At 39.0% G+C, this 26,566-nt stretch overlaps 1 protein-coding gene across 9 annotated transcripts in view; it reads left to right on the top strand.

Annotated features, from left to right (window-relative positions):
- The window catches only part of TMEM68 (transmembrane protein 68), a 39,613-nt gene extending 15,698 nt beyond the window's left edge, over positions 1-23,915 (top strand). For 3 of the 9 annotated variants that reach the window (XM_033203702.1, XM_033203701.1, XM_033203703.1), the window contains exons 4-9: positions 3,842-4,009; positions 8,886-9,079; positions 16,008-16,068; positions 18,940-19,079; positions 19,467-19,577; positions 22,442-22,559. In XM_033203702.1, coding sequence (XP_033059593.1) covers positions 3,842-4,009; positions 8,886-9,079; positions 16,008-16,068; positions 18,940-19,079; positions 19,467-19,559 — 656 coding nt within the window. In that variant the 3' untranslated portion in view covers positions 19,560-19,577; positions 22,442-22,559. Of the gene's footprint in view, positions 1-3,841; positions 4,010-8,885; positions 9,080-10,668; positions 11,475-16,007; positions 16,069-18,939; positions 19,080-19,466; positions 19,578-22,441 lie in introns of those variants that run through there. The other 6 variants (XM_033203705.1, XM_033203704.1, XM_033203709.1 and 3 more) reach the window with 4 other exon arrangements.
- Positions 23,916-26,566: the final 2,651 nt, after the last annotated feature.

Genomic DNA, 26,566 nt, shown 5'->3' with positions numbered 1-26,566 from the left:
AAATACATAGGATATTTTCCTCTGAGGCATAGGTGGATCTTACTTAAATCTCTTCTATTCCCTACTAACTGCCAACAGTACAGCATTGCTGTAAGAAATAAATTTGTTGGCCTTGGTAGCCATATAGAGGACAGCAGGCAGGTAATGTTAGCTAAGGGAGGAGAACAAACCGCCAGCCTGGAACTGGGCGTATGTTAGCAGGAAGCTTCCAGATATCATCCTCTCTCCAGGTCCGCCACCTTTCATCCTGTCATTTACTCCCACTGCTGAAACCCTTTCTTCCGTTTGCAGAGACGTAAAATAGGGCTTGCAGCGTGGAAGGAAGGGGCAGGGATGGCATGAGCCTCTGATCTTGCTTTTACTACAGGACAGAGATTTTCTTGTAATCTAGTTCAAATCTGTGATTAAAGTTTTTCCCCCACATGTAATAAGGTTGTACAAAATCATTTTTGTTTTTTTCATGAATAGAATGAGGACATTTCTAAGGAATTGTTTAAATACATAAAAATGAAGTCTTATGTTTGTGAATGAACTTCAAGTTTACAGCATTGTGGTATCTGTGTATATGTAACAGTGTAAATGGTATTTTATTTTACATTGGGTCACTAATAATTTTTCCTGTTTTAAATATATGTATTTTTTATTTTTATTTATATTTACTTAGTTTTGAGACAGAGTCTCTCTCTTGTGTCCCAGGCTGGAGTGCAGTGGTGTGAGCTCAGTTCACTGCAACCTCCGCTTCCCAAGTTCAAGCGATTCTCGTGCCTCAGCCTCCCGAGTAGCTGGGACTGTATGTGCATGCCACCACACCTGGCTAATTTTTATATTTTTAGTAGAGACAGGGTTTCACCATGTTGGCCAGGCTGGTCTCGAACTCCTAACCTCAGGTGGTCCTCCCGCCTCACCCTCCCAAAGTGCTGGTATTATAGGCATGAGCCACTGTGCCCGGCCTGTATTTACTTAAAAATTTTTTTTTTTTTTTTTTTTTTGTAGAGACAGGGATTTCACTGATTTGCCCAGGCTGATCTTGAACTCCTAGCCTCAAGCAATCCTCCTGCCTTGGCCTCCCAAAGAACTGGCATTACAGGCTTAAGCCATCACACCTGGCCTACTTTTTCTGTTTTTATTGATGAATTATTTTATGACTCATTTTTAAATTTACTGTAGGTCATGTTATCTCAGAGAAGTTGTAACTTATTTGATGGCTTCTGCAAATAAGGATGTTCTCATACTTAACCTCAGTAAACCCATTAAAATTGGAAAATTAACATTGTTATGTTACTAACATCAAATCTTTAGAGTTCATTTAAGTTTACAGCCTTCCTATTTGACTCTATTTTTTTATAATTTCCATCTTTCTGCTGAAATTCCTAATCTGATTGCACATGTATCCACCTTTTCCACTAGATCCTTTAAGTTTATTTATTCATTTTTATTTTTAGAGTCAGGGTCTCACACTGTCACCTGTGAGTTTAGCCAAACCCAGCCTGGAGTGCAGTGGCATGATCATAGCTCACTACAGCCTTCACCTTCTGGGCTCAAGCAATCTTCCCGCCTCAGCCTCCCAAGTAACTGAGACTACAGGCACATGCCACCATGCCCAATTAATTTTTTTTATGTTTTTGCAGAGATGGGTCTTGCCATGTTGCCCAGGCTGGTCTCTAACTCTTGGGCTCAAAAGTCCTACCACCTCAGTCTCCCAAAGTGTTGGGATTACAGGCTTGAGCCACTGCATTCCTCTTTAACTTATTAATCATAGTTATTTTATAGTTTCCATCTGATAGTTTCAACATTTGGGTGTGTTAATTGTTTTAGCTCTTGACAGTGGGTTTTTTTTCTTGCTATTTTACGTCATTTTTTAATCCAATTCTGGCCATTGTAAAAGAACAATGGGTAAATCGTATTTATGACTGAGAATTGGCTCATAAATAGTATTTATGACTAAGAATCTGTTAGGCCATTGGTGGTTGGTTGGTGGTGGATTCAATTTACTGAGTGGTGGAACTGGATTTGGCTTTTATTGCTGCGCTGCAGCTACCTTCAATTCAGCACAGACTTCAGACTTCTACTGTTATCTTGTGCATAGTGTAGGGCCTGAAGTAGAGGGATTTTTTGGTTGTTTCTGCTCCACCTTCAGTCTTGTATGCCTTTGCCACAGGAGGAGTCTCTTCATGCCCCTCCTGTGACCCCAGGAAAAGGTCACCTTTGCTTATAACTCCACATGGGGGTACATGGGGACTCCTCACACCCCTTCTTCATGCCCCTGCCCTCATTCCCCCAGGAGCTGAGGTATAGCACTCCTCAGTTTTCAGGTTTAGCTAAAATCTTACTGGGCTCTTTATTCCTGCGGCTTAGGGGTGAGGCTTTCTGTGTTCCCTTCCCTTCTCCTTGTGTTGGGGGTTTTTGTCATGGGAACAAGTTTGCTGCCACTGCCTCTGTGGTAGATCTCTGATTTATGTCACTTAAGTACTCTGGGCCCCCCAGAATTTCCTGCCACCCACCCCTACTGCCCAGCGGTAGATATTTTGCTTCTACCCCTTCTCTAGAATAGTGAGCTTTCACCTGACACTGGGCTGGTGAGGGTGGAGGAGTGTGTGGGGAAGGGGAGTGGAGCTCTGCCCCTCCCAGCATTACATGCCTTTTGCATATACCCTTTTCTCAGAGGGAGTGAAAGGGTTTCCTGCCCCTTTCGCAGTGTCTGACAGGTTTTGCTTCTATGAGAGAAAATTCCAGGAAGTAAGTGGGGATTTTTGTTCCCTGTACCATTAGCAGGGGCTCTCTTTACTCTCCAGCTTCACCTCTAATCTTTCTTGTGAGCACACACTGAGGTCTGTGGAGAAGTTGGAGAGTGACTACTTGGGGCTTCCAGAGTTTCTACATTCAATACTAGCCCACCCTGGGACTTGAAGTATTTTTTAATGTGTCACTGCTTACCTACTTTTATGGCATCTGTCTCTTCCTCCCATTCCCAGTTTTTATCTTTCCTTAGAGGGGTTTATCACCCTTTGAAGTTCAGTTCTCCTGGTTGCCATATGACCACTGCTCTCTGACATGCTTAAGAAAAAAGATTTGTATTCCAGGCTTTTTCTCATTAGTAGGGTGGGAGTGATGTTCCCTTCTGGCTACAGAGTTTCTCCTATTAATAATACTCTCCTTTTTAAATGTTTTCAACCCCGTCCTCTCACAGTGAAACCTGGCTCCCATTATTCTTGCTATGTTGACTCATTTGATCAGTCCCCCTGTGTGTTACCCATCTCCCATCATTGCTGCCTTCCCCTAGAACTCATGGATGCCCTCTCCTTGCTTGTGCCAGGCCACCACTCTATACAGTGCCCTGGCTAGCCGCTGAGGCTGTGATGCCCCACACCAGGCCACCTGTTTTGGGCTCTGGCCCCTCCTGCCAGGCTGCTGCTGGTTGTGGATGCCCCCATTTCATTCAGGCTGTGACCCCCCAAGCTTCCGTGACCCTTGCCTCCTCTCCTCCCCCTCAGCAGCCCTCCACCCTGTGATAGGCTGTCTTCTGTGTGGTGCCCTCATGACTGCTCTGGCTGACTCCCCACTCCACGCCACCTGTGTTGGTGCCCTCCTTAGTGTCTGGCACCAATACTCCAGGCCACCTCTCCAAACAGGTGTCCGCTTCACTGTAGCCCACCTAATGGCTGTAGGACTGATTTGTTCAAGAAAGAAAGAGAAGAGGAAAGAGAGAGAAGAAGGGGGAAAGGGGAAGAGAACCAGAAAGACTAGTGGACTTTTGTGAGAAAAGGCTGAGCTACCAACCATCCTTTAGTGTAAACAAATTAATGAATTTATTTTAAGTGTATGCATTTTGTCTTTCGAACAGGTTATGAAGTTCATGGAATGGAAAAAATACCAGAAGATGGACCAGCACTTATAATTTTTTATCATGGAGCTATTCCTATAGATTTTTACTATTTCATGGCCAAAATATTTATACACAAAGGCAGAACTTGCCGAGTAGTAGCTGATCACTTTGTCTTTAAAATTCCAGGTAAACTTTCACCGTAGATAGTAATGTAAAAATGTTTTATTAACAAAACCAAGTTATGTGGTCATCTCTATCTTGAGCTCTCTAATGTCATTTGAAAAAGCTTTTTGCCTTTTTAGGGTGTATGTAACAAACTTGTAACTCTAATATGGGAATATCTAATCATCCTTTTTAGGCAATATATCTAAAAATAAAGACATTTTGGCCAAAAATGTTAGCTCATTTTTTATTTTATACATTTTTAAATTGTTTATTTTTAAGTGAAAATTGTACTTTATGGTATACAACATAATGTTTTTTAAAAATGTTTTTAAATTTTCCTTTTTTAAAAAATATATTTTTATATATTAAGGGGGTATAAGTGCAGTTTTCTTAATGCATCTATTGTGTAGTGGTGAAGTCTGAGCTTCTAGTGTACCCATTAACTACATAGTGAATATCTACCCAATTAGTAATTTTTTCCTTTTTAAGCAGGTATTTACTTGTTATTTTTCTAAGTTGTATCTTGAACTGTAACTTTAAAAACATAAAATGTGATTTTTGCCAATTTATACTTTGATTTAGAGCTCAGTTGATTTTTCATGTAATGAATTTTTTCATGAAATACTGATTTTTGGAGTTTAATTTTGTTATAATTAGAGTTTGATAACTCTCAGTTTGATAGCAAATTAAAATTAGTTTAAAAAAAATAAAAAGTCGTGATATATTTTGTCTTGGCCGAGCACAGTGGCTCATGCCTGTAATTCCAGCACTTTGGGAGGATGAGGTGGGCAGATCACCTGAGGTCAGGAGTTGAAGACCAGCCTGGCCAACATGGTGAAACCCCGTCTCTACTAAAAATACAAAAATTAGTCCAGTATGGTGGCTAATAGGCCTGCTGTAGGCCCAGCTACTCGGGAGGCTGAGTCAGGAGAATCACTTGAACCTGGGAGGCGGAGATTACAGTAAGTTGACATCGTGCCACTGCACTCCAGCCTGTGCAACAGAGTAAGACTCCATCTCAAAAAAAAAAAAAAAAGGTGAATTTTTGTCTTCACATAATATTATACTACCTTAAAGAGTATATATATCATGTCTCTTATCATGTGTAACTTGCCTGATAAAATTTATAACAGTAAGATTGAGTACTACATTATTTATAATTACTTATTTAGATATGGGGTCTTACTATGTTGCCCAGGCTGGTCTGAAATTCCTTGCCTCAAGTGATCCTCCCACTGTGGCCTTCAAAAGGTTTGGGATTACAAGTGTAAGCCACTGCACCCAGCCGTGAAGATCACATTTAAAAAAATCTGTTTTGTAATCCCAGCACTTTGGGAGGCCAAAGCGGGTGGATCACAAGGTCAGGAGATCGAGACCACGGTGAAAACCCGTCTCTACTAAAAATACAAAAAATTAGCCGGGCGCGGTGGCGGGCGCCTGTAGTCCCAGCTACTCTGGAGGCTCAGGCAGGAGAATGGCGTGAACCTGGGAGGTGGAGCTTGCAGTGAGCCAAGATTGCGCCACTGCACTCCAGCCTAGAGGACAGAGCGAGACTCCGTCTCAAAAAAAAAAAAAAAAAATATGTTTATAAAGGTCATATGTGTGTGTGTGTGTATATATATATATATATTTTATTTTGAGACAGTCTTGGTCTGTCACCTGGGCTAGAGTGCAGTGGCACAATCTTGGCTCACTGCAACCTCCGCCTCCTGGGTTCAACCAGTTCTCGTGCCTCAGCCTCCCAAGTAGTTGGGATTGCAGGCGCCTGCCACCACACCTGGCTAATTTTTGTATTTTTAGTAGAGAGGGTTTTACCATGTTGTCCAGGTTGGTCTCGAACTCCTGACCCCAGGTAATATACCCGCCTCGGTTTCCCAAAATGCTGGGATTATAGGCATGAGCCGCCATGCCTAGTTGGCCATATGTGTGTGTGTGTGTATGTGTATGTATGTGTGTATATGTATGTGTGTGTGTTTATGTATATATTTATTTATTTATTTTGCGAAGGAATCTCACTCTTGTTGCCCAGGCTGGAGTGCAATGGTGCAATCTCAGCTCACTGCAACCTCCGCCTCTCGTGTTCAAGTGATTCTCCTGCCTCAGCCTCCCAAGTTGCTAGGATTACAGGCTCCTGCCACCATGCCTGGCTAATTTTTGTACTTTTAGTAGAGATGGAGTTTCACCGTGTTGGCCAGGCTGGTCTCGAACTCCTGACCTCAGGTGATTCGCTTACCTTAGCCTCCCTAAACTACTGAGATTATAGGCATGAGCCACCGTGCCTGGCCACCCCATATATATATATTTTAAAAAGATTAATTAACCAAATGGTTTAGAGTTTTACAAATATCATTCTTGAGTAAACTCATTGAGATTAAATCTTGCTTTCTTTTGTCACTGAATCACCAGAAACAAGCCAAGAGAGTTGATAGTATGTTCTGTGGAATAAAAGCAAAAGCTGACATATCAACCAGACAAACACAACCAAACAATGAATTAAGTAATGATCTACTTCATTGCCTATAACAGCTAATGCTTTGGGTATCCGTGTGTCACTAAAAAACCGTTTGTACTTTGTGTATAAGCAGTATTGGCTATGTTTTCTGTAAAAAACTAACATGATCACTGTAGTAGATTTGGAAACTAAAAAACAGAACATCATTATAATTTTACTATCTTAACATAATGTTACCATTGTTTATTTAGTTTATTTTTTTACTTACAGTCGCATAGGCAATTTTGTGGGGTTTTTTTTAAGATTTAATGTTAGCATTAACATTTTTACCATGTTTTATAAGAAAAAGGTTTAGTGTATGACTAGAACATTTACTTAACTGTTTTTCTCTTGTGGAACATTAGGTTGCTTCTTTTTTTTTTTTGTTTTTGTTTTTAGGAATAATAAAATGTGAATATTTTTAACATTTGCCTTTTTCAAAACATTACCCTCTTTATGATTTTTTAAATATTTTGATGCTAATTTACCTTAAGTCCTTCTTTGCTTTCTGAAGGAATAAAATCATAATTCTCAGCACAAGAGAGATTTTAGGGTGAGTGCTGTGGCTCACAGCTATAATTCCAGCACGTTGTGAGGCTGAAGTGGAGTGTTGCTGGAGCTCAGAAGGTTGAAACCAGCCTGGGCAACATAGCAAGACCTCGTCTCTACTAAAAGTTAAAGAAAAAAACATCAGTCAGGCATGGTGGCACAGTGCCTGGAGTCCCATCTACTTAGGAGGCTGAGTGAGAGGATCGCTTGAGCCCAGTAGAGCAAGGCTCTAGTGAGCTACTTTTGTGCCCCTGCATTCCAGCCTGGGTGACAGAGCAAGACCCTGTTTCCAAAAAAAAAAAGAAATTGTATGTTTTATTATGTATGAATCCTCCCCTGTTCATTCATTCATTATCAGAATGCATCTAGTTGAATCAGTGAACATTTAATATGATGTGGAGTGACAAATTTTTATTTTTACTTTTTTTGAGAGAGTCTCGCTCTGTTGCCCAGACTGGAGTGCAGTGATTTGATCTTGGCTCACTGCAACCTCTGCCTCCTGGGTTGAAGCCATTCTCTTGCCTCAGCCTCCTGAGTAGTTGGATTACAGGCACGTGCCACCACGCCAGGCTGATTTTTGTATTTTCAGTAGAGACAGGGTTTCACCACGTTGGCCAGGTTGGTCTTGAACTCCTGACTGTAAGTGATCCGCCTGCCTCTGTCTCCCAAAGTGCTGGTATTACAGGCGTGAGCCATCGTGTCTGACGAGTCTGCGTAGTTTTTAACATCAAATGCATCCCTATATTTCCCATTCTCAGGGAATAATGTATACTAACATCAGTCCTCAGAAGTTCCAGTATGGGATTTGATTAAAATATTTAATTACAAACAGGATTATTTCTTTCATCCATAAATAGTTGTAATTTGGGCCGGGCGCGGTGGCTCAAGCCTGTAATCCCAGCACTTTGGGAGGCCGAGACGGGCGGATCACGAGGTCAGGAGATCGAGACCATCCTGGCTAATACGGTGAAACCCTGTCTCTACTTAAAAAATACCAAAAACTAGCCGGGCGACGAGGCGGGCGCCTGTAGTCCCAGCTACTCGGGAGGCTGAGGCAGGAGAATGGCGTAAACCCGGGAGGCGGAGCTTGCAGTGAGCTGAGATCCGGCCACTGCACTCCAGCCTGGGTGGCAGAGCAAGACTCCGTCTCAAAAAAAAAAAAAAAAAAAAAGTTGTAATTTGGAAAGCAGTAAAATATTAAGACTTGGAATTAACTGTTCTTGAGTCAAGCACTCTCACTTTATTAAAATCTCTTAATGATGTTTGCTATTATTATTTTAAAAATTTAATTATAGAATTAGCATCTAACTTTTAATTTTAAATAGATTTGATCATGGTCTTGCCACTTTTGGCAGAGCTAAGCATAGTTAGATTAACATTCTCCTGAGTGATTCTCTTTTTTATAGGGTTAATGGAAGATTAGATTTCTGATTGCTAATGGAATATCATTTTTGAATCCCATCAGAATCCCATTTCTGGAGTCTCTGCCCTGCCACTTCTTAGATGTGTGACTTTGAGCAAGCTATTATTCTGTAAGCCCAAGTTTTCCCATTTGTAAAGGTGGGGGAAGAATACCTGTTTGTCAAGATTGTTGTGAGTTTTACTTAAGAATTTGAGCCAGGGTAGTAGGTAGTCAGTATGAGATGGTAATCAATGGTAGGTGATAAGTAAGATGCAGCTATTACTTAACCAACAATATCAAGCTTAAGTTAACCTTTTGGGTTTTTGTTGATTTTAAAATGTAAAAGTTATGATTTAAGTATAAATAGTAAACTATGTAGTTTGTGAAGATTTTTGCTTTAGAAGAATCAAACAAGAAATAATTATGTCATATCTTCATACTCATGTTTCTTACAGGCTTTAGTTTATTACTGGATGTGTTTTGTGCTCTACATGGACCAAGAGAAAAATGTGTTGAAATTCTGAGGAGTGGCCACTTGTTAGCTATCTCACCAGGTGGAGTTCGAGAAGCCCTAATTAGTGATGAAACTTACAACATTGTATGGGGTCATCGCAAAGGCTTCGCTCAGGTTGCAATTGATGCAAAAGTGGTAAGTTGTATAAAATTAATTATTAAAGTAAAGCTTAGTCAAATTTAAAATACATGGTTAAGTAATGAGCCAAAGTGTATAAGAACTTAGACACTTTCACTGCAATACTTTGAAAATTAGTACATAGGCCAGGTGCGGTGACTCATGTCTGTAATCTCAGCACTTTGGGAGGCTGAGGCGGGCGGACCACGAGATCAGGAGTTTGAGACCAGCCTGGCCAACATGGTGAAACCTCGTCTCTACTAAAAATACAAAAATTAGCTGGGCATGGTGGTGCATGCCTGTAATCCCAGCTACTCGGGAGGCTGAGGCAGGAGAATTGCTTGAACCTGGGAGGTGGAGGTTGCAGTGAGCTGAGATCGCACCACTGCACTCCAGCCTGGGTGACAGAGCGAGACTCTCTTTCAGAAACAAAACAACAACAACAAAAAAAACATGACTGGAGAATTTGAATGTCATTTTGTTCTTTTTTTTTTTTTTTTTTTGAGACGGAGTCTCGCTGTGTCGCCCAGGTTGGAGTGCAGTGGCCGGATCTCAGCTCACTGCAAGCTCCGCCTCCCGGGTTCCCGCCATTCTCCCACCTCAGCCTCCGAGTAGCTGGGACTACAGGCGCCCGCCACCGCGCCCGGCTAGTTTTTTGTATTTTTAGTGGAGACGGGGTTTCACCGTGTTAGCCAGGAGGGTCTCGATTTCCTGACCTCGTGATCCGCCCGCCTTGGCCTCCCAAAGTGCTGGGATTACAGGCTTGAGCCACTGCGCCCGGCCGTTCTTTTATTTTGGCTTTGGAAAGTATTGCCTAGCCTTTTGGTCTCCATATTGTACTTTAGCCTATGAAACACTTATCTATTACCTATGGAATGTTTCTCCTTCGGTTTCTGTTTAATTTTGATTGTCAGAAAAAGAAGTTATGTTTGATAGAGTATTGTTCTTTTTCCAGGCCAGTTAAAGAATATTGTCAGTAACTTAGTTTTTTAGTTGTATAGAAAATGAATTATGGCACATTTTACTTATTTCCCAAAGTCTTAAGCACTGACGTAGAAAACAAAAACCTAGGCTATATGAATAATATAGAATATAAAAGGATATACGCAGTTATACAAAAATTAAGAATAATACAATGTATATGAAAACAATGATAAAAGCTAAAATCCTAATCAAAGATAAGGTTAAGTTTTCAAGTTTATATTTTCAAAGAATTGTTGCTTCAAAAGTTTAAGATAAAGATGACAAAAATAGATTTAAAATCACATAAATATGCCATGGGATTCTAATTCCTCATTCTTTAGTTTACATTTTCAACAACATATTGCTTGGAAGAAGACCTGAAAGGGATAAATGATATAGAGAAAAGAACTCTTTCTAATCTTCGAGTTTCCAGATAATTAATTTAAATAATCTAAATAATTTGAGATTTGTATATAAAACTTCAGAAAGTTTAAGAAATACCTTTCTATAAGTTTAAAAACAAACAAATCTTATATGTTTGATAAATATTGTGCCACCCTAACATCTCATAGCACTTTTAAACTCTTTCTCTTGTACTCCTATTCAGTAAGGAGGTGACGCATATAATTATTCCAATGTTGCAGATGAGGAGACTCAGGCACAGAGAGATGGAGGGATGGAAGGGATCTGGTCACTCAGCAAGGCAGCAGCAGAGCAGAGCACACAGTTCAGAACTCGAGGCAACTGGTACTGTTGCCATTCCTGACTACATTGCACAGTGAGTCTGCTGACATCCGAGACTGAAGGGGCTTCCCAGATACGTGAGGGAAACCTTTCAGTAATATATATATAGAGAGAGACAGTTGTAAGTGGCACAAGTATCCCATCTGGAAAATCCCTTAATAGACCTCACAAATTATAAGCTGTGAACAAAATTTAAGGCTATTGTTACAGGATTAACCACATTTAAATTGTGACATAGTAATAGAAATTAAAGGGGAAAAAGCCTGATTGTCAAGGCAAGTTCACAAAATATTGGTAGAAAATATTATGGTTTATTTGAAAGTGGCAGACTTTTGATATAATATAAATCACCCTGGTTTTGTGAATTCTTGAGACTTATGACTTTGATAAGAACTTTTAGCTAATTTCATGTCTAAATAAGTTGAGGAGAAAACTAGCCCATTTAATTGTAAAATAAATAGCAGATATAAAAGAAAATAATATTTTGTTTCAATAAAATTATATTAATTATCTCACTTTATCCATAAAAAGCTTTGACATAGAGATAATTATTATTATTTATCCCCATGTTTTGCATGAAGAACGTGAGGCTTAAACATGGTAAGTAACTTGTACAATGGCTACCACATTTTTAGTGACAGAGTTAAGATGTCAAGACCCCAATAATAGTTTTTAAAAATATACATTCTTAGCTGGACATGGGGGCTCATGCCTGTAATCCCAGCACTTTCGGAGGCCAAGGCAGGAGGATCACTTGAGGCCAGGAGTTTGAGACCAGCCTGGGCAACATGGTGAAACCCCATCTCTGCTAAAAGTACAAAAATTAGCTGGGCATGGTCTTAGCTACTCAGATAACTGAGGTTGGAGGATGACTTGAGCTTGGGAGGCAGAGGTTGCAGTGAGCCAAGATTGTGCCATTGTGCTCCAGCCTGGGCGACAGCAGGGCTCTGCCTCAAAAAATATATATATACATACTTTCTCTCTCTCTCTCTCTCCCCCCCCACTCTTACACACATACATATAGACACATTTATATATGTAAACAATTGAATTCTAGGTTGCTGATGCAACTCCTTTGTGTACAAAGTATGCATAAAAGAAGGAATGAAGGCTGAGGCGGGCAGATCACTTGAGGTCAGGAGATCCAGACCAGCCTGGCCAACATGGTCAAACTCTGTCTTTACTAAAAACACACAAAAAAATTAATTGGGTGTGGTGGTGCATGCCTGTAATCCCAGCTACATGGGAAGCGGAGGCAGGAGAATCACTTAAAAACCCAGAAGGCGGAGGTTGCAATGAGCCTAGATCATGCCACTGCACTCCAGCCTGGACAACAGAGCAAGACTCCATCTTAAATAAGAGGAATGAATAATTATATTGCAAGATCAAGTTGGGGTAAAGTAATGCTTGTGGCTTTAAGGATGAAAGCTTGAGTGCCAATGTAGAAACCATATTCCCAGACTATAGTGGGGAATATTGAGCCTGCTAGGGTAAGCTTTCTTTTATTTAGTGGGCTCTAGAAATGTCCAGCTTTTGGAGAGGTAGCTATTTAAGGAATGATATTTCAACAGAAAAGTCTTTATAAATGCATACATCAATACAGAATTCTGGGATCATGCCAGTCAGTAGATATAAATCCAGCCATACTGGTTGGAAGTGGCAAATGGCATATGCATGAGCTGAAACAGTTCTGTTTCTTCTTGGACATTTTCGGTTCTCAACTCTAAAGACATTTTATAACTATTTAAAACATTAGGATTTCAGCTATCCTAATATTTTATTTTACATAACTAATTTTATTTTACAAAACTAGTAGTGATTTCCAGATAATAATAATCAATAATATAATTATATAATTATTATATAATAATTATTATATATTATATAATAATAATAATTATTATTAAAGGCCAAGTATGGAGGCTCATGCCTGTAATCCCAGCACTTTGGGAGGCTGAGGCAGGAGGATCCCTTGAAGCCAGTTCAAGACTAACCTGAGCAACAAAGCAAGACCCCATCTCTACAAAAACAAGCAAATAAACTATATTTACTTATATGTATAAATAATTCAGTGTATTTTATCTTCTTTATCTTCTTGTGTTTTAGCTTTATGAGTTAACTCTATCAAATTTTAATTTCTTCATTTGACTGCTCTTTTTTATTATTTTTTTTGAGACAGAGTCTTGCTCTGTCACCGAGACTGAAGCGCAATGGCGTGATCTCTGCTCACTGCAACCTCCGCCTCCTAGGTTCAAGTGATTCTCCTGCCTCAGCCTCCCGAGTAGCTGGGGTTACAGACACTGGCCACCACGCCTGGCTAATTTTTGTACTTCTAGTAGAGATGGGGTTTCACCATGTTGGCCAGGCTTGTCTCGAACTCTTGACCTCAAGTGATCCACCTGCCTCGGCCTCCCAAAATGCTGGAATTATAGGCGTTAGCCACCATGCCCAGCGCTGCCTGCTTTTCTTTACCTAACTTTTCCCCTTTTCCTAACTGATTTTGAGATTACTGCTGTCTACTTCTGACTTTTGTATTCAGAGAGTACAAATTAATTCATTTAGCAGCATTGTCTCTTTGTTTAATTCCTCCGTCTCACTTTCTTTTAGCACCTAGTGGATTCCAGGCACTGTTCTAGGTGCTATACAGCAGTGAACAAAACAATGTCCCTGCAGTATATTAGGCATCTTCCTTCTGGTGAGAGGAGAGAGATATCAAACGATTGGTTAGTTATATGTGAAGTAGTAGGTTTTATGAAGGCTTTGCCTGTAGTCTCTTTCCTTCAGTCCACTGTATTTTACTGTTTTCCAAAGCTTAGTAGGAATGACTTTTAAGATATCAGCTTATTTAAATATCTCACTCATTAAGCAGGTAATTTGGTATTAGGCATTTACTCATGGTTGACTGTAAGTAATATAATATTCCCCCAACCAAAATTTTATCTATTCTGAAGCATCATTTAACTCAGTATATTATGTATATTTTCAAGTGTTTCAATTTTTTATCTACTTCAGTATTCACAGTGGCATAACCTCTTTACATATCAATACTTCATTATTTTATATGTATTTAAGGTCTTCATTATTAAAAAACATACTGAATCATTGATATTTTTGGAAAATAAAAATCATGAACTTATTAGCAGAAATTCTCTAACATCAAACAATTATGGAGAATTCTTTTTTTTTTTTTTGAGACGGTGTCTCGCTCTATTGCCCATACTGGAGCCCAGTGGTGTGATCGTGGTTCGCTGCAACCTCTGCCTCCTGGTCTTAAACAATCCTCCCACCTCAGCCTCCCAGGTAACTGAGACTACAGGCACATACCACCACATCCAGATAATTTTACATCTTTTTGTAGAGACAGGGTTTTGCCATGTTGCCTAGGCTGGTCTCGAACTTCTGGGCTCAAGTGATCCACCTGCCTTGGTCTCCCAAAGTGCTGGGATTACAGGCACGAGCCACTGCACCCGGCCAAATTCTTTAATATATGTGCTTTTCCTTTTTGTCTATGTGGTTGAGTCTTCTAGTTACTTTTCATTGATGTTGAGTATTTTAGATTTAATAGACCCACAAAAAATTGTACCAATTCCATGACAGCATCTTGCCAAAACTTGTCATTTAAATATACATAAATTTCCCTTTGGAGCCAGGTACAGTGACTCACGCCTATAATCCTAACACTTTGGGAGACTAAGGTAGGAGGATTGCTTGAACCTGGGAGGTTGAGGCTGCAGTGAGTCATGATCACACCACTGCAATCCAGCCTGAGCCACAGAGTGAGACTCTGTCCCCAACTCCCCCTGAAAAATTCCCCTTAGAATCCCTGCTTGCAACTTTTCTCCAGTGAGCATACTATTCAGTAGCCCACTAAAGCCAATTCAGTTTACCACATTCATTTTAAAATTGTAATCTCTATTTTGAGTTTCAAGGTTTTAGGTGAAATGTTAGGAAAATTGGTCAATGAAATATATATTACCACTGGAGGGTAGTGTTTCCAGTTTCTATTTTTACAAATGATCAAGTTGAATTTAGTTGATAAACCAATCGTGTGCTTTTATTTTAAAAATATTTTGTTTTCATAATATCAAACAGGCCCTCAAAAGTTTGCATAATCACTTTGTGATCCCCCACACTCCCATGCTAATAAATGTGTATACCTTTTCTCTTTCTCCTATGCCAGTACTAACCAGACCCAACCCTGCTTAGCTTCTGAGATCAGACAAGATTGGGCATTGTAGGGAGACCCCCTGAAACTATTGCTACAGAATAAAAGATGAAATGCTCCTGATTATTGTAAATGTAAAATTGCATGCAGGGTTGTGTAAAGACAATGCCAGGTTGGACTGCCAGAATGAGCCAACAGCACGTGATGTGCTTCCCCCTGCAGAGAGCCTATGAATGGACGTGCAGTCAGGGAGGTTTCACATCACCAAGATTCCTGTCCCAGAAAAGCAGATGTTCATAGTTCTGGGAATGGAATGTGACCCTTGTGGAGAGCCTGTAAATGGGCGCATGGGGGGGGCGCCTGTCCATATGGATAAGATAGGGCTATAAACACCCTCATCTTGCCACGGCTCTTATAGGCCTCTTTAGGGTTAAGGCATACTCCCTTCTGAGAATTTCTGGTCTAACTGGTTGTCTAGCTTCATATCCTGTTTCTATGGATTGTTTGTAACCAGCTCTTGCTGCAGCTGTTACTGCTGATTAATATCTTGCTAATCATAGGTTATGGAAAGTCTGTGTTTCTGTTTCAATGCTCTGGTAGAAATTACTGATGCACACACTATATTGTAAATTCTTATCTCTGTATACTGTACTTCTGCATACAGATGTTATGTTAAAGAATTACTTCATCCCCATGTGACCATCTCACGTCATAATCAAATGACCCTAAATCCCTCACTAAACTACCCCTGCCCTCACTAAACTTAATAATAAATGCTGGCATATCCAGTGCATTGGCAGCACCACGGGACCAGAAGGCGGTGACGCCCCTGGACCCAGCTTTCACTATCTTGTGTGTGGCTATTATTTCTCGACCTGCCAATCTGCCTGGGAACAAAGAGAGAGCCCTGTTGCATTGCGGGCTGCTGGCCTGATCCTGCAATAGGGCATGTTCAGGGTGGCATGGCCATAGATGCCTTTTCTCTTTCTTAAAAAAAAAAGTTTGCATTAGTTACTTTAATGGAGACATTGAATGGATTATTTACTTTTTAATTCAAATTCTCCTTTTCTTTAGCCCATTATTCCTATGTTTACACAAAATATTCGAGAAGGATTTAGATCACTTGGAGGAACAAGTAAGTTCTGATTTGTATGGTTTTGAATTACAATGTAATTTTTAAAATATTTGGGCTGTTGAACCCTATAAGGAAACCTTTTGAATTATTATCTTTAGAAAATTGATATACTGTTTAGACGTTTTTCGTTTAAAGTCCAAATGATAACTAGTTTTAAGTAATGGCAGTTCTTAATGCTCTATTTTTGTTGAGAGAATCATATACATACTGAAGTTCTTCAAATGGGCTTTTAAAAACTTTACAGTGAGGCCGGGTGCGGTGGCTCACGCCTGTAATCCCAGCACTTTGGGAGGCCGAGGCGGGAGGATCACCTGAGGTCAAGGGGTCGAGACCAGCCTGGCCAACATGGAGAAACCCCATCTCTACTAAAAATACAAAATTAGCTGGGCATGGTGGCGGGTGCCTGTAATCCCAGCTACTCGGGAAGCTAAGGCAGGAGAACCACTTTAACCCAGGAGGTGAGGGTTGTGGTGAGCCAAGATTGTGCCATTGCACTCCAGCCTGGGCAACAAGAGTGAAACTCTGTCTCAAAAAAAAAAAACAAAAAAAAAAACTTCACAGTGAATTAGCTAGTTTATTGTTTTAAACCATGGTGACAAGGTTTAGAATACATTTACAAAGTATCCCAACAGTCTCGTTCACTCACCCCAGAAGTTACAGCTTTAAAAATGGATGACAATATGATATTGAACTAAGATGAACTACCTAAGGAAATAGCATATTTGTTATCTTTGGTTTGTCACTTCTTGTTCTTTTTAAAAATATTTTACACCATAATACATTTACACTGGAAAGTTCTTTTTACCTATCCTTTATCGATTTTAAAAATCAGATTTTAATATAGTTATAGCAATGTTAATGATTGGGTGTGCTCATGGAATACTATGCAGCCATAAAAAAGGATGAGTTCATGTCCTTTGTAGGGAGATGGATGAAGCTGGAATCCATTATTCTCAGCAAACTATCGCAAGGACAAAAAACCAAACACCGCATGTTCTCACTCATAGATGGGAATTGAACAATGAGAATACTTGGACACAGGAAGGGGAACATCACACACTGGGGCCTGTCATGGGGTGGGGGGAGGGGTGATAGCATTAGGAGATATACGTAACGTAAATGACAAGTTAATGGGTGCAGCACACCAACATGGCACATGTATACATATGTAACAAACCTGCACGTTGTGCACATGTACCCTGGAACTTAATAATAAAAAAAAATGATTAGGTGTGCTTTTTCTTTGCAATACCTGTTTTCTTATTTTGAAATATTCAGCTTGTTGTACCCTATGATTTGCATATTATATTTAATTGATTGTATTACATATTCCTAGCATTATTTGCTTTGTTTTGCTTTTTATCCTAGCACTATTATTATTAGTGTTCCTATCCACTTACAAGTCCCCTTCTGAAGAGCTTTAAACTGCCCTTGTTTCTTATATGTATAACATTGCTATTTTGTTGATACTGCATTCTGTTTTTTAAGTCTTACTTTTTTCCCTTTTTATCAGATTTAAAGTGGAAAGGAAGATTGATGAGATCTTTAACTTTCATGGTGGATTTATTTCATCTATCTATCTATTTATGTATTTTGAGACAGAGTCTCTCTCCGTTACCCACACTGGAGTGTGGTGGCATGATCTCGGCTCACTGCAACCTTCACCTCTCAGGTTCCAGTGATTCTCCTACCTCAGCCTCCAGAGTAGCTGGGACTACAGGCATGTGCCAGCATGCCTGGCTAATTTTTATATTTTTAGCAGAGACAAAGTTTTGCCATGTTGGCCAGGCTGGTCTTGAACTCTTGACCTCATGTGATCCACCACCCTTCAGTCTTCCAAAGTGTTGGGATTACAGGTGTGAGCCACTATGCTCAGCTTATTTCTTCTAATTTTTTCTTGGCTAATTTATTTAGAATTTAGTGGCAAATCAGAAATTATTCCAGAAGTTTTGTTTATTTATTCATTTTGCCTGTGCTTTTTTTTTTTTCACTTTTTTTCACTTTAAAGTTGAATATTCCAAAAACTAGTATCTAGTGATTTTGTGTGTGTGTGTGTGTGTGTCCTGTAGGATAGGGTGTATTCTGTGTTTTGATATGTAAGCAATACTTTCAACTTTTGGTACAATCCATGACTGTGTGTTCCATATGGCCTGCCTATTTTGGATTCCTTTGATGATATTTTAGATTTTTAAAAAAATTTAGTCCATCAGTTTATTTTTACATTATTACCACTTTTATTCAATCCTGATAAATTTCATATTTGGTCATTAGTATTAGTAGTTATTTGCTTTGATGTGTTTTTCCTAATTTATAATAATGTTTTGTCTTTACCTAGTTTATTTTGCATTATAGTCTCATATTTACATAAATTTATTCTTCCTTTTTTTGGTCTTTTATTTATCGAAGTTACTTATTTGTGAGTCTCTAGACTTTTTCACCTCTAGTAGTTTGGTAGCAGTTTAACCTTTGTTTTGCAATAATAGTAACTTGTTTGCCTTTTAAATTACTGTATTTTTATTTTTATTTTTTCATTTTTTACTTATTTTTGTTAAATTTCTATACTTTTAAAAGCTCATTAAAAATAATTAATAGACTTTTTTGGGGGGCGTTTTTAGGTTTATAGAAAGTACAGAGAGTTCTCATAAATCTCCTCACCACCCCCCAGTTTCTCCTATTTTTAATATCTTGCATTGGTGTGCCATATTTGTTATAATTGATGAAAAACTCTTCTTTTTAAAAAATTGTATGAATTGCCAAGAAATGATACTTTTTGCCACCTTCCTGTAAGTTCTACATAATTAATTTGAAAGTTTACAATTACATGATCAGAATACTTAACAAGTTAAGATGATTGTGTTTACTCTAAAACAGGGTTATTTAGGTGGCTTTATGAAAAATTCCGCTATCCATTTGCTCCAATGTATGGAGGTTTTCCAGTGAAGTTACGGACCTATTTAGGTGACCCCATTCCGTATGACCCAAAGATAACAGCGGAAGAATTAGCTGAAAAGGTAAATTGCTTTTTCTTTTTTAGTTTTAGGACAGATTTTAATTTTCAATTATTATATTTTGAATGTCGCTGATTTATTTTTATATTCTACAAGCATGTCTAGGTCATTGGTTCTCAACCAGAGGTGATTGTACCCCCTAGGGAACATTTGCTAATCTCTGGAGACTTATTGTCACTACAGGCAGGAGTTGGGGTGTGAGGGGGTGCTACAGACATTTAATGGGTGGGGACCAGGGATAGAATTTATGGTAACCTATAGGATAGGAATATATTTCTATGCATAGGATTTTGGAAATATTGGACTGGAGTTTGGGAGAAAGTCAGAATTAATGATGGAGATTTCAGTCATTTGCACTGAGACAGTTACTTAAGCCATGAGCTTTATAAGGCAGGTGAGAGAGAAAGAAAAGTGCTGAGAACAGACTGCAGGAGATACAGCACTGAAGGAGAAGGCCAAGGAAGAAGTGCCAGAGCTGACTGAAAGGGAACTGGCAGAGAGGTAAGAGAACAAGTAAATTTGTGTGACAGAAGTCAGCAGGTCAGGTTGTAGTAAAAAATGGGAATGGTCAGTAATACTAGTTTTTGAAAAGAGATGAAGGAAGATGAAGAAGAGAAAAGCCTGCCCACCTTGTAATTATACTTTCAGAGAGCATAAAACTATAAAAAAAAAAAAATCCAACAAATGTCATGTTCTCTTTTTCTTTTTTACCCTGTTCTTGTTAAATGCAATAAATGTCATGTTAACTGAATCACTTAGAAAATGGGATGAATGGGCCATGCTTGGTGGCCCACACTTGTAATCAGATCACCTTGGGAGGCTGAGGTGGGAAGACCTGAGGCCAGGAGGTCAAGGTTGCAGTGAACTATGATTGTGCCACTGCATGCCAGCCTGGGCAACAGAGTAAGACACTGTCACTCAAAAAGTAAAATGGGATGAATGTATTTTGATTATGATTTTTATATAGTCTTTGGTGTATGTATAGTTTGATTTCTTTTGAAAAATATAAATTATGGTAAAAACACATATTATGGTAAAACATACGGTAAACACATAATATGGTAAAACATAGTAAAACAAATTATTCTGAAAACACGTACATGTACTGTCTTAACCATTTTAAAGCATACAGTTCAGTACTATTAAGTACATTCACGTTGTTGAGCAACAGATCTCTAGAATTTTTTCTTCTTGCAAAATGGACTATACCTATTGAACACCAACTTCCCATTTCCTCTTCCTCCAGCTCCTAGCAACCAACATTCTCCTTTTCTAAGACTTTGACCACTTTAGATACCTCATATGAGTGAAATCACATGGTGTTTGTCTTTTTGTGATTGACTTATTTCAGTTAACATAATGTCCTCAAGGTTCATCTATGTTGTATCATGTGATGGGATTTCCCTCTTTTCTTTCTTTCCTTTTTGATACAGTCTTACTCTGTAACCCTGACTGCAGTGCAGTGGTGCAATCTCGACTCACTGCAACCTTTGTCTCCCAGATTCAAGTGATTCTTGTACCTCAGCCTCCCAAATAGCTGGAATTACAGACACGCGCCACCAGTTTGTACTTTTTTACTTGGTACAAGTCTATACTTTTTTGCTTTATATACTCAAAGTCTATGCTTTTTTACTTGGTATTTAACTCCTTTCATGATTTAATTGAAATTAATTTTAAAGCCTTACCTCACCCACCTTTTGAATACCTGAAACTCCAGCCAAACTGGCTAACTCGCCATTCCTTACAGTGGTTTTTCCTGTTCTCTTTTCTCTTCATGCTCCTTCCTTTACCATTATTAGAATATTATGGGTCCTTGGAGACCCGCACCAAACAGTACCCTGTTCATGTGTCCTCCCCTGCTCACTGCCCACCCAGTGGGCTCTCAGGTCTGAACTTCTGAACACTTTCTTTTCATATTTCAGATGATACGCATCACCAATGATCTCACATTTTAGTTACTTTGTACTTGATTTTTCCTTTTAAGTTATGAGTTCCTTGAGATTAGAGACTTGTTTCACTAATATTATAATTTCCAAAGCACCTAATATTTTTTGAATGAATGAATAAAATTCTAGAGGTACACTTAATACACATCATAGAACACAACCTATGTGCCAGTCACTATGTTAAGTACCTGAAGATGTCCCTTCAGTTTCATGTAATCCTTATAACTGTATGAAGTAGTTCTCATTTTACAGGTATGAAAACTGTGGTTTAGAGGGACATTTTTTTGTTTGTTTGTTTTGCTTTGTTTTGAGATGAAGTTTCATTCTTGTTGCCCAGGCTAGATTGCAATGGTGCAATCTTGGCTCACTGCAACCTCCGCCTCCTATGTTGAAGTGATTCTCCTGCCTCAGCCTCCCAAGTAGCTGGGATTACAGGCATGTGCCACCATGCCTGCTAATTTTGTGTTTTTAGTAGACATGGGGTTTCACCATGTTGGTCAGGCTGCTCTCGAACTCCTGTCCTCAGGTGATCCGCCCACCTCAGCCTCCCAAAGTCCTAGGATTACAGGTGTGAGCCACCATGCCCAGCCAAAGGGGTGTATTTTTAAAGTACATCTTTGGCCTAGTGTTTATTAATCTTCTTTAAAGGTTAAAGTCTAAAAAAGTATATATGTGTGTACCATGAACTATGTAAATACATATATCAGAATTTTAAATAGCCATAAACCAATTTAAAAATAAAAATTGGCCAGGCATAATGACTCATGCCTGTAATCCCAGCACCTTGGGAGGCCAAGGCAGGAGGATCTCTTGAGTCCAGGAGTTCGAGACCAGCCTGAGCAACACAGTGAGACCTTGATATAATTGTTCAGTATATATGGTGATAAAAGAAAACATACATTAGTGTTTACTAATAGCTGGAAAGAACTAAGTCTTCCATTTGCCTACTAGAAAATTTTCTACTTTTTTTCCTTTTAATTTTTTTTCTTTAAGTCCCCTTCAATGTTTATCATGTACAAGGCATTGCTGTGCTTAATGCTGGAGAAATACTAAGACGTATCTTAAGGAGCTTACAGTCTGGTATAGAAAATAGACACGTGTACAACAACAATAATTCAAGGCTTAATAAAATAAGTATAAGAAATGTGCTGCAGCCAGGCACGGTTGCCCATGCCTGTAATCCCAGCACACTGGAAGGCCAAGGTGGAAGTATTGCTTGGGCCCAGGAGTTTGAGAACAGCCTGGGAAACATAGTGAAACCCCATCTCTATAAAAAAAAAAAAAAAAAAAAGAAAAGAAAAAAGAAAAATATATATGCTTCGGGTATACTGAGAAGGAAAGCATTAATTCTTAGGGGTGATGGGAGGTAAATCAATCTATATTAAGATCTACTAACAATAACTTTTATTTTCTTAATAGACGAAGAATGCTGTTCAAGCTTTGATTGATAAGCATCAAAGAATACCAGGAAACATTATGAGTGCTTTGTTAGAACGTTTTCATTGATAATAAAGGGTCAACTAGAAGATGATTTCATACATTTATATTTATATTAAGTGTTTGTATCTAAGGTACTGTCTTCTGAATTTTGTAGGTCCTATAATTAGTATTTTTTAAAAAATCATGTTAGTAAGCATCTTTCACAGAATTCATTGGTTTAAAATTGTATTGTCAAATTTGTTTTTGCTATTGTGTCAAATACTAACAAATTACACACCTAATAATTCAGAAAAATGTTTTATTTGTAAATTCCTAATAATGTATGCTAAACATATAGATTCTTAAGTTTATTAATAACAGCAGTTTAGGTTAAACAAACATTCCTGGATAATGCATTAAATTTCTGTATCTGTTGCCCTGACCTGATTTTGATAGATGGCGTAAGCTAGGGGTTAGTATAGTTGTTTAAATTAGAAAAAAAGTGCTGTTTTCTGCGCCTCATTCCCTTAATGACCTTGGGCAAGTCATGTAATGTTTTTGTGCCTCAACAATTCACTTTTTAAAAACATGATCGTATGGTGAATGATATTATTTTGTTATTTATATTTGCTGTGATTGATAACTATTGAACCAAAATTATATTTAATTTAAACAATGTCAAAATCCTTTAGGAGTTATGTATATATTTTCTCCATTATGTGTTTAAATTATGTCTTCAGATATCATATCCAGTTGCCAAGCACAATGAAAAAGATGTATTATTTTTTAAATTGAATAAAAAAGAAATTAGGAAAAATAAAATTTCTTATTATTTTTAGTATGATATTTTTAACAAGAGTCTATAAGCAAACAATATAGGGTGTGCTGTGCATTGTCACCCCTATACTATGGTCTTAATAACGCCAGTTAAAAATCACTGTTGTGCTCTGCATTTTGTGTGTTAGAAGCTGATTCTAAGCTGAGGAAAGCAGAGTTCTCTACTTTTGCTCACTATTGAGGCTTACCCAGTTTGACTCTGCGGCCAATTAAGTGATTTATTGCTTCAATAAAAATATACTTGAATGATAAATTTATTTATTTTTGTTTTGTTTTGTTTTTATTTAGAGATGGGGTTTTGCCGTGTTGGCCAGGCTGATCTCAAACTCCTGACCTTAGGTGATCCACCCGCCTCAGCCTCCCAAATTGCTGGGATTACAGGTGTGAGCCATGATGCCCAGCCTGAATGATAAATATATGTGAACACAGAGCCCTCTGAAAAATTAATGATTTTCAATTTGTCTTCTTGAAAAATGAATTTAAGTATTATTTAAACAGAAAAGTGTCAGAAATCAAATACAGTATCTCCCTCTCCCTTTTTTAAATGTTAAATTACTAGAGTTTTTGTATAGCTTTTTGTATTGTGTGTATTTATGATATGTGAAATGTGTATAAAATTAAACAATGTGAAAATAAACCTGAGTTACAGTTAATTTTCTTGTGAAATTACATGTGACATTTAAAAAAAAATTTTTTTTTTTCTTTTTTGAGATGGAATCTTGCTCTGTCTGTTGCCCAGGCTGGAGTGCAGTGGTGCCATCTTGGCTCGCCGCAACCTCCGCCTCCAAGGTTCAAGCAATGCTCCTGCCTCAGCCTCCTGAGTAGCTGGGATTACACAAGTGCGCCACCACACCTGGCTAATTTTTGTATTTTTAATAGAGACAGGGTTTCATCATGTTGGCCAGGCTGGTCTTGAACTCCTGGCCTCAGGTGATCCGCCCACCTCAGGCTCCAAAAGTGCTGGGATTACAGGTATGAGCCACTGTGCCCACCCTAATCATTTTAAATTGATTTTTTTTTTGTACTCTTTACACATTTCTCACCTAGAATCATATTCTTTTATCTAACCACAATGAAGAAACCTCACTTTCCAGTATAATAAATATATTTTAATTTTGTGGTCAATGAGAAGAGTCAATTAATAATTACTTGCAGTTTCCTCCCCCCAGCAGTGAGAAGTGTTTGGTTCAAAATTGATGAAATATTTCAGAATGAATGAATAAATGATCATAAAATGAATGAGAAATTTGTTTTGGGTCAACTATTGAGTTTTAACGACTGAAGTTAGCCAGGAGTGGTCGCGTGAACCTGTAGTCCAGCTACTTGGAAAGCTGAGGCAGGAGGAATGCTTGAGCCCAGGCATTTGAGGCTGCAGTGAGTCGCAATTGTGCCACTGCACAGCCTGGGTGATAGAGCAAGCCCCTGGTTCTGTTCATAAAGACTAAAGAAAGAACAGCATTTATTGCTAATGTGGCAAAAGCTATTATTTTTACAATATTTAAGTTTTACTGCTTTAGTTAAAACTTTTTTTTTTTTTTTTGAGACAGAGTTTTGCTCTTGTTACCCAGGCTGGAGTGCAATGGCATGATCTCGGCTCACCGCAACCTGTGCCTCCCAAGTAGCTGGGATTACAGGCATGTGCCACCATGCCCAGCTAATTTTGTATTTTTAGTAGAGACGGGGTTTCTCCATGTTGGTCAGGCTGGTCTTGAACTCCCGACCTCAGGTGATCCGCCCACCTCGGCCTCCTCAAGTGCTGGGATTACAGGCATGAGCCACCGCGCCCGGCAATTAAAACTTTTTTTTTTTTTTTTTTTTTTTTTGAGACAGAGTCTGGCTCTGTCGCCCAGGCTGGAGTGCAGTGGCCGGATCTCAGCTCACTGCAAACTCCGCCTCCCAGGTTCACACCATTCTCCTGCCTCAGCCTCCTGAGTAGGTGGGATTACAGGCGCCCGCCACCTCGCCCGGCTAGTTTTTTGTATTTTTAGTAGAGACAGGGTTTCACCGTGTTAGCCAGGATGGTCTCCATCTCCTGACCTCGTGATCCACCTGTCTCGGCCTCCCAAAGTGCTGGGATTACAGGCTTGAGCCACCGCGCCCGGCAAAACTTTTTTTTTTTTAAAACCCTGATATTCAGACTAACATCAGTGCTTCAGATCTTTATCTTTGCTATTTGAGTTTAATTCCCATTTATAAGAGTCAGAGAATATGACTAAATATAGAAATATGGCTGGACATGATGGCACACACCTGTAATCCCAGCCCTTTGGGAGGATTGCTTGAGGCCAGGAGTTTGAGACCACCTGGGCAACATAACAAGACCCCTTATCAAATAAGTTTTTTTTTTTTTTTTAAGCTGGGTGCAGTGGCTCACACCTGCCATCCTAACACTTTGGGAGGCTGAGGCAGCTGGGTCACTTGAGCCCAGGAATTCAAGACCAGCCTGAGTGAAACCCTGTCTCTACAAAAAAACCCACAAAAATCAGCTGGGCATGGTGGCACACACCTGCAGTTACAGCTACCTGGGGGGCTGAGGTGGAAGGTTGAGCCTGCAGAGATGAGGGCTGCAGTGAGCAATGATTGTGCCACTGCACTCCAGCCTCAGCAATAGAATGAGACCCTGTCTCAAAAAAAAGAGAAAAATTAAAAGAAACGTAAGTAATGGAAAGAAGGTGTATTAGGTTTTTTTTTTCATAATTTTTCTTTCCCTTCTTATCACTTCTATTCATGTGTCTTGACCCTTTTTTGAGGAGTGTTCACAGTCAGAACCTGATGCAAGCATGAAGAGCCTCTCTCCAGAAGCGTAAACGTGGCCCACTTATGGGAAGTTTTTCTTACTCATTTTTAAAAACTTTCATTCTGAAACAATTCGAAGCTTACAGAAAAGTTGCAATTGTAGTGCAGAGTACTCCCATATACTCTTCACCCAGATTAACCAACGTAACATGTCACATTTGTTTTATTCTTTTCACACTCCTGTTGCCCTCGCTGTCTCCACATATATATCTATACTTTTTCTCCTGGATCATCTGATAGTAAATTGCAAATACCATGCCCCTTACTGTTACCTGGACTGTGAGGTCATCCATTTATAAAACCACAAGACAATGATTAAAAAAAAAATCAGGAAATTCTTGATGGACATGATACTACTATCTATAGACCGCATTTAAATTTCACCAATTGTCTCAGTAATATCATTTATATCAATTTTTCTTCTTGATTCATCCAAGGAAGGATCACACATTGCATTTAGTTTTCCTATTTCTTCAGTCACCTTTAATCTGG

Source organism: Trachypithecus francoisi, unplaced genomic scaffold (assembly GCF_009764315.1).
Source record: "Trachypithecus francoisi isolate TF-2019V2 unplaced genomic scaffold, Tfra_2.0 Lachesis_group7, whole genome shotgun sequence".
Lineage (NCBI taxonomy): Eukaryota > Metazoa > Chordata > Mammalia > Primates > Cercopithecidae > Trachypithecus > Trachypithecus francoisi.
This window is presented reverse-complemented; position numbering and strand designations above follow the sequence as displayed.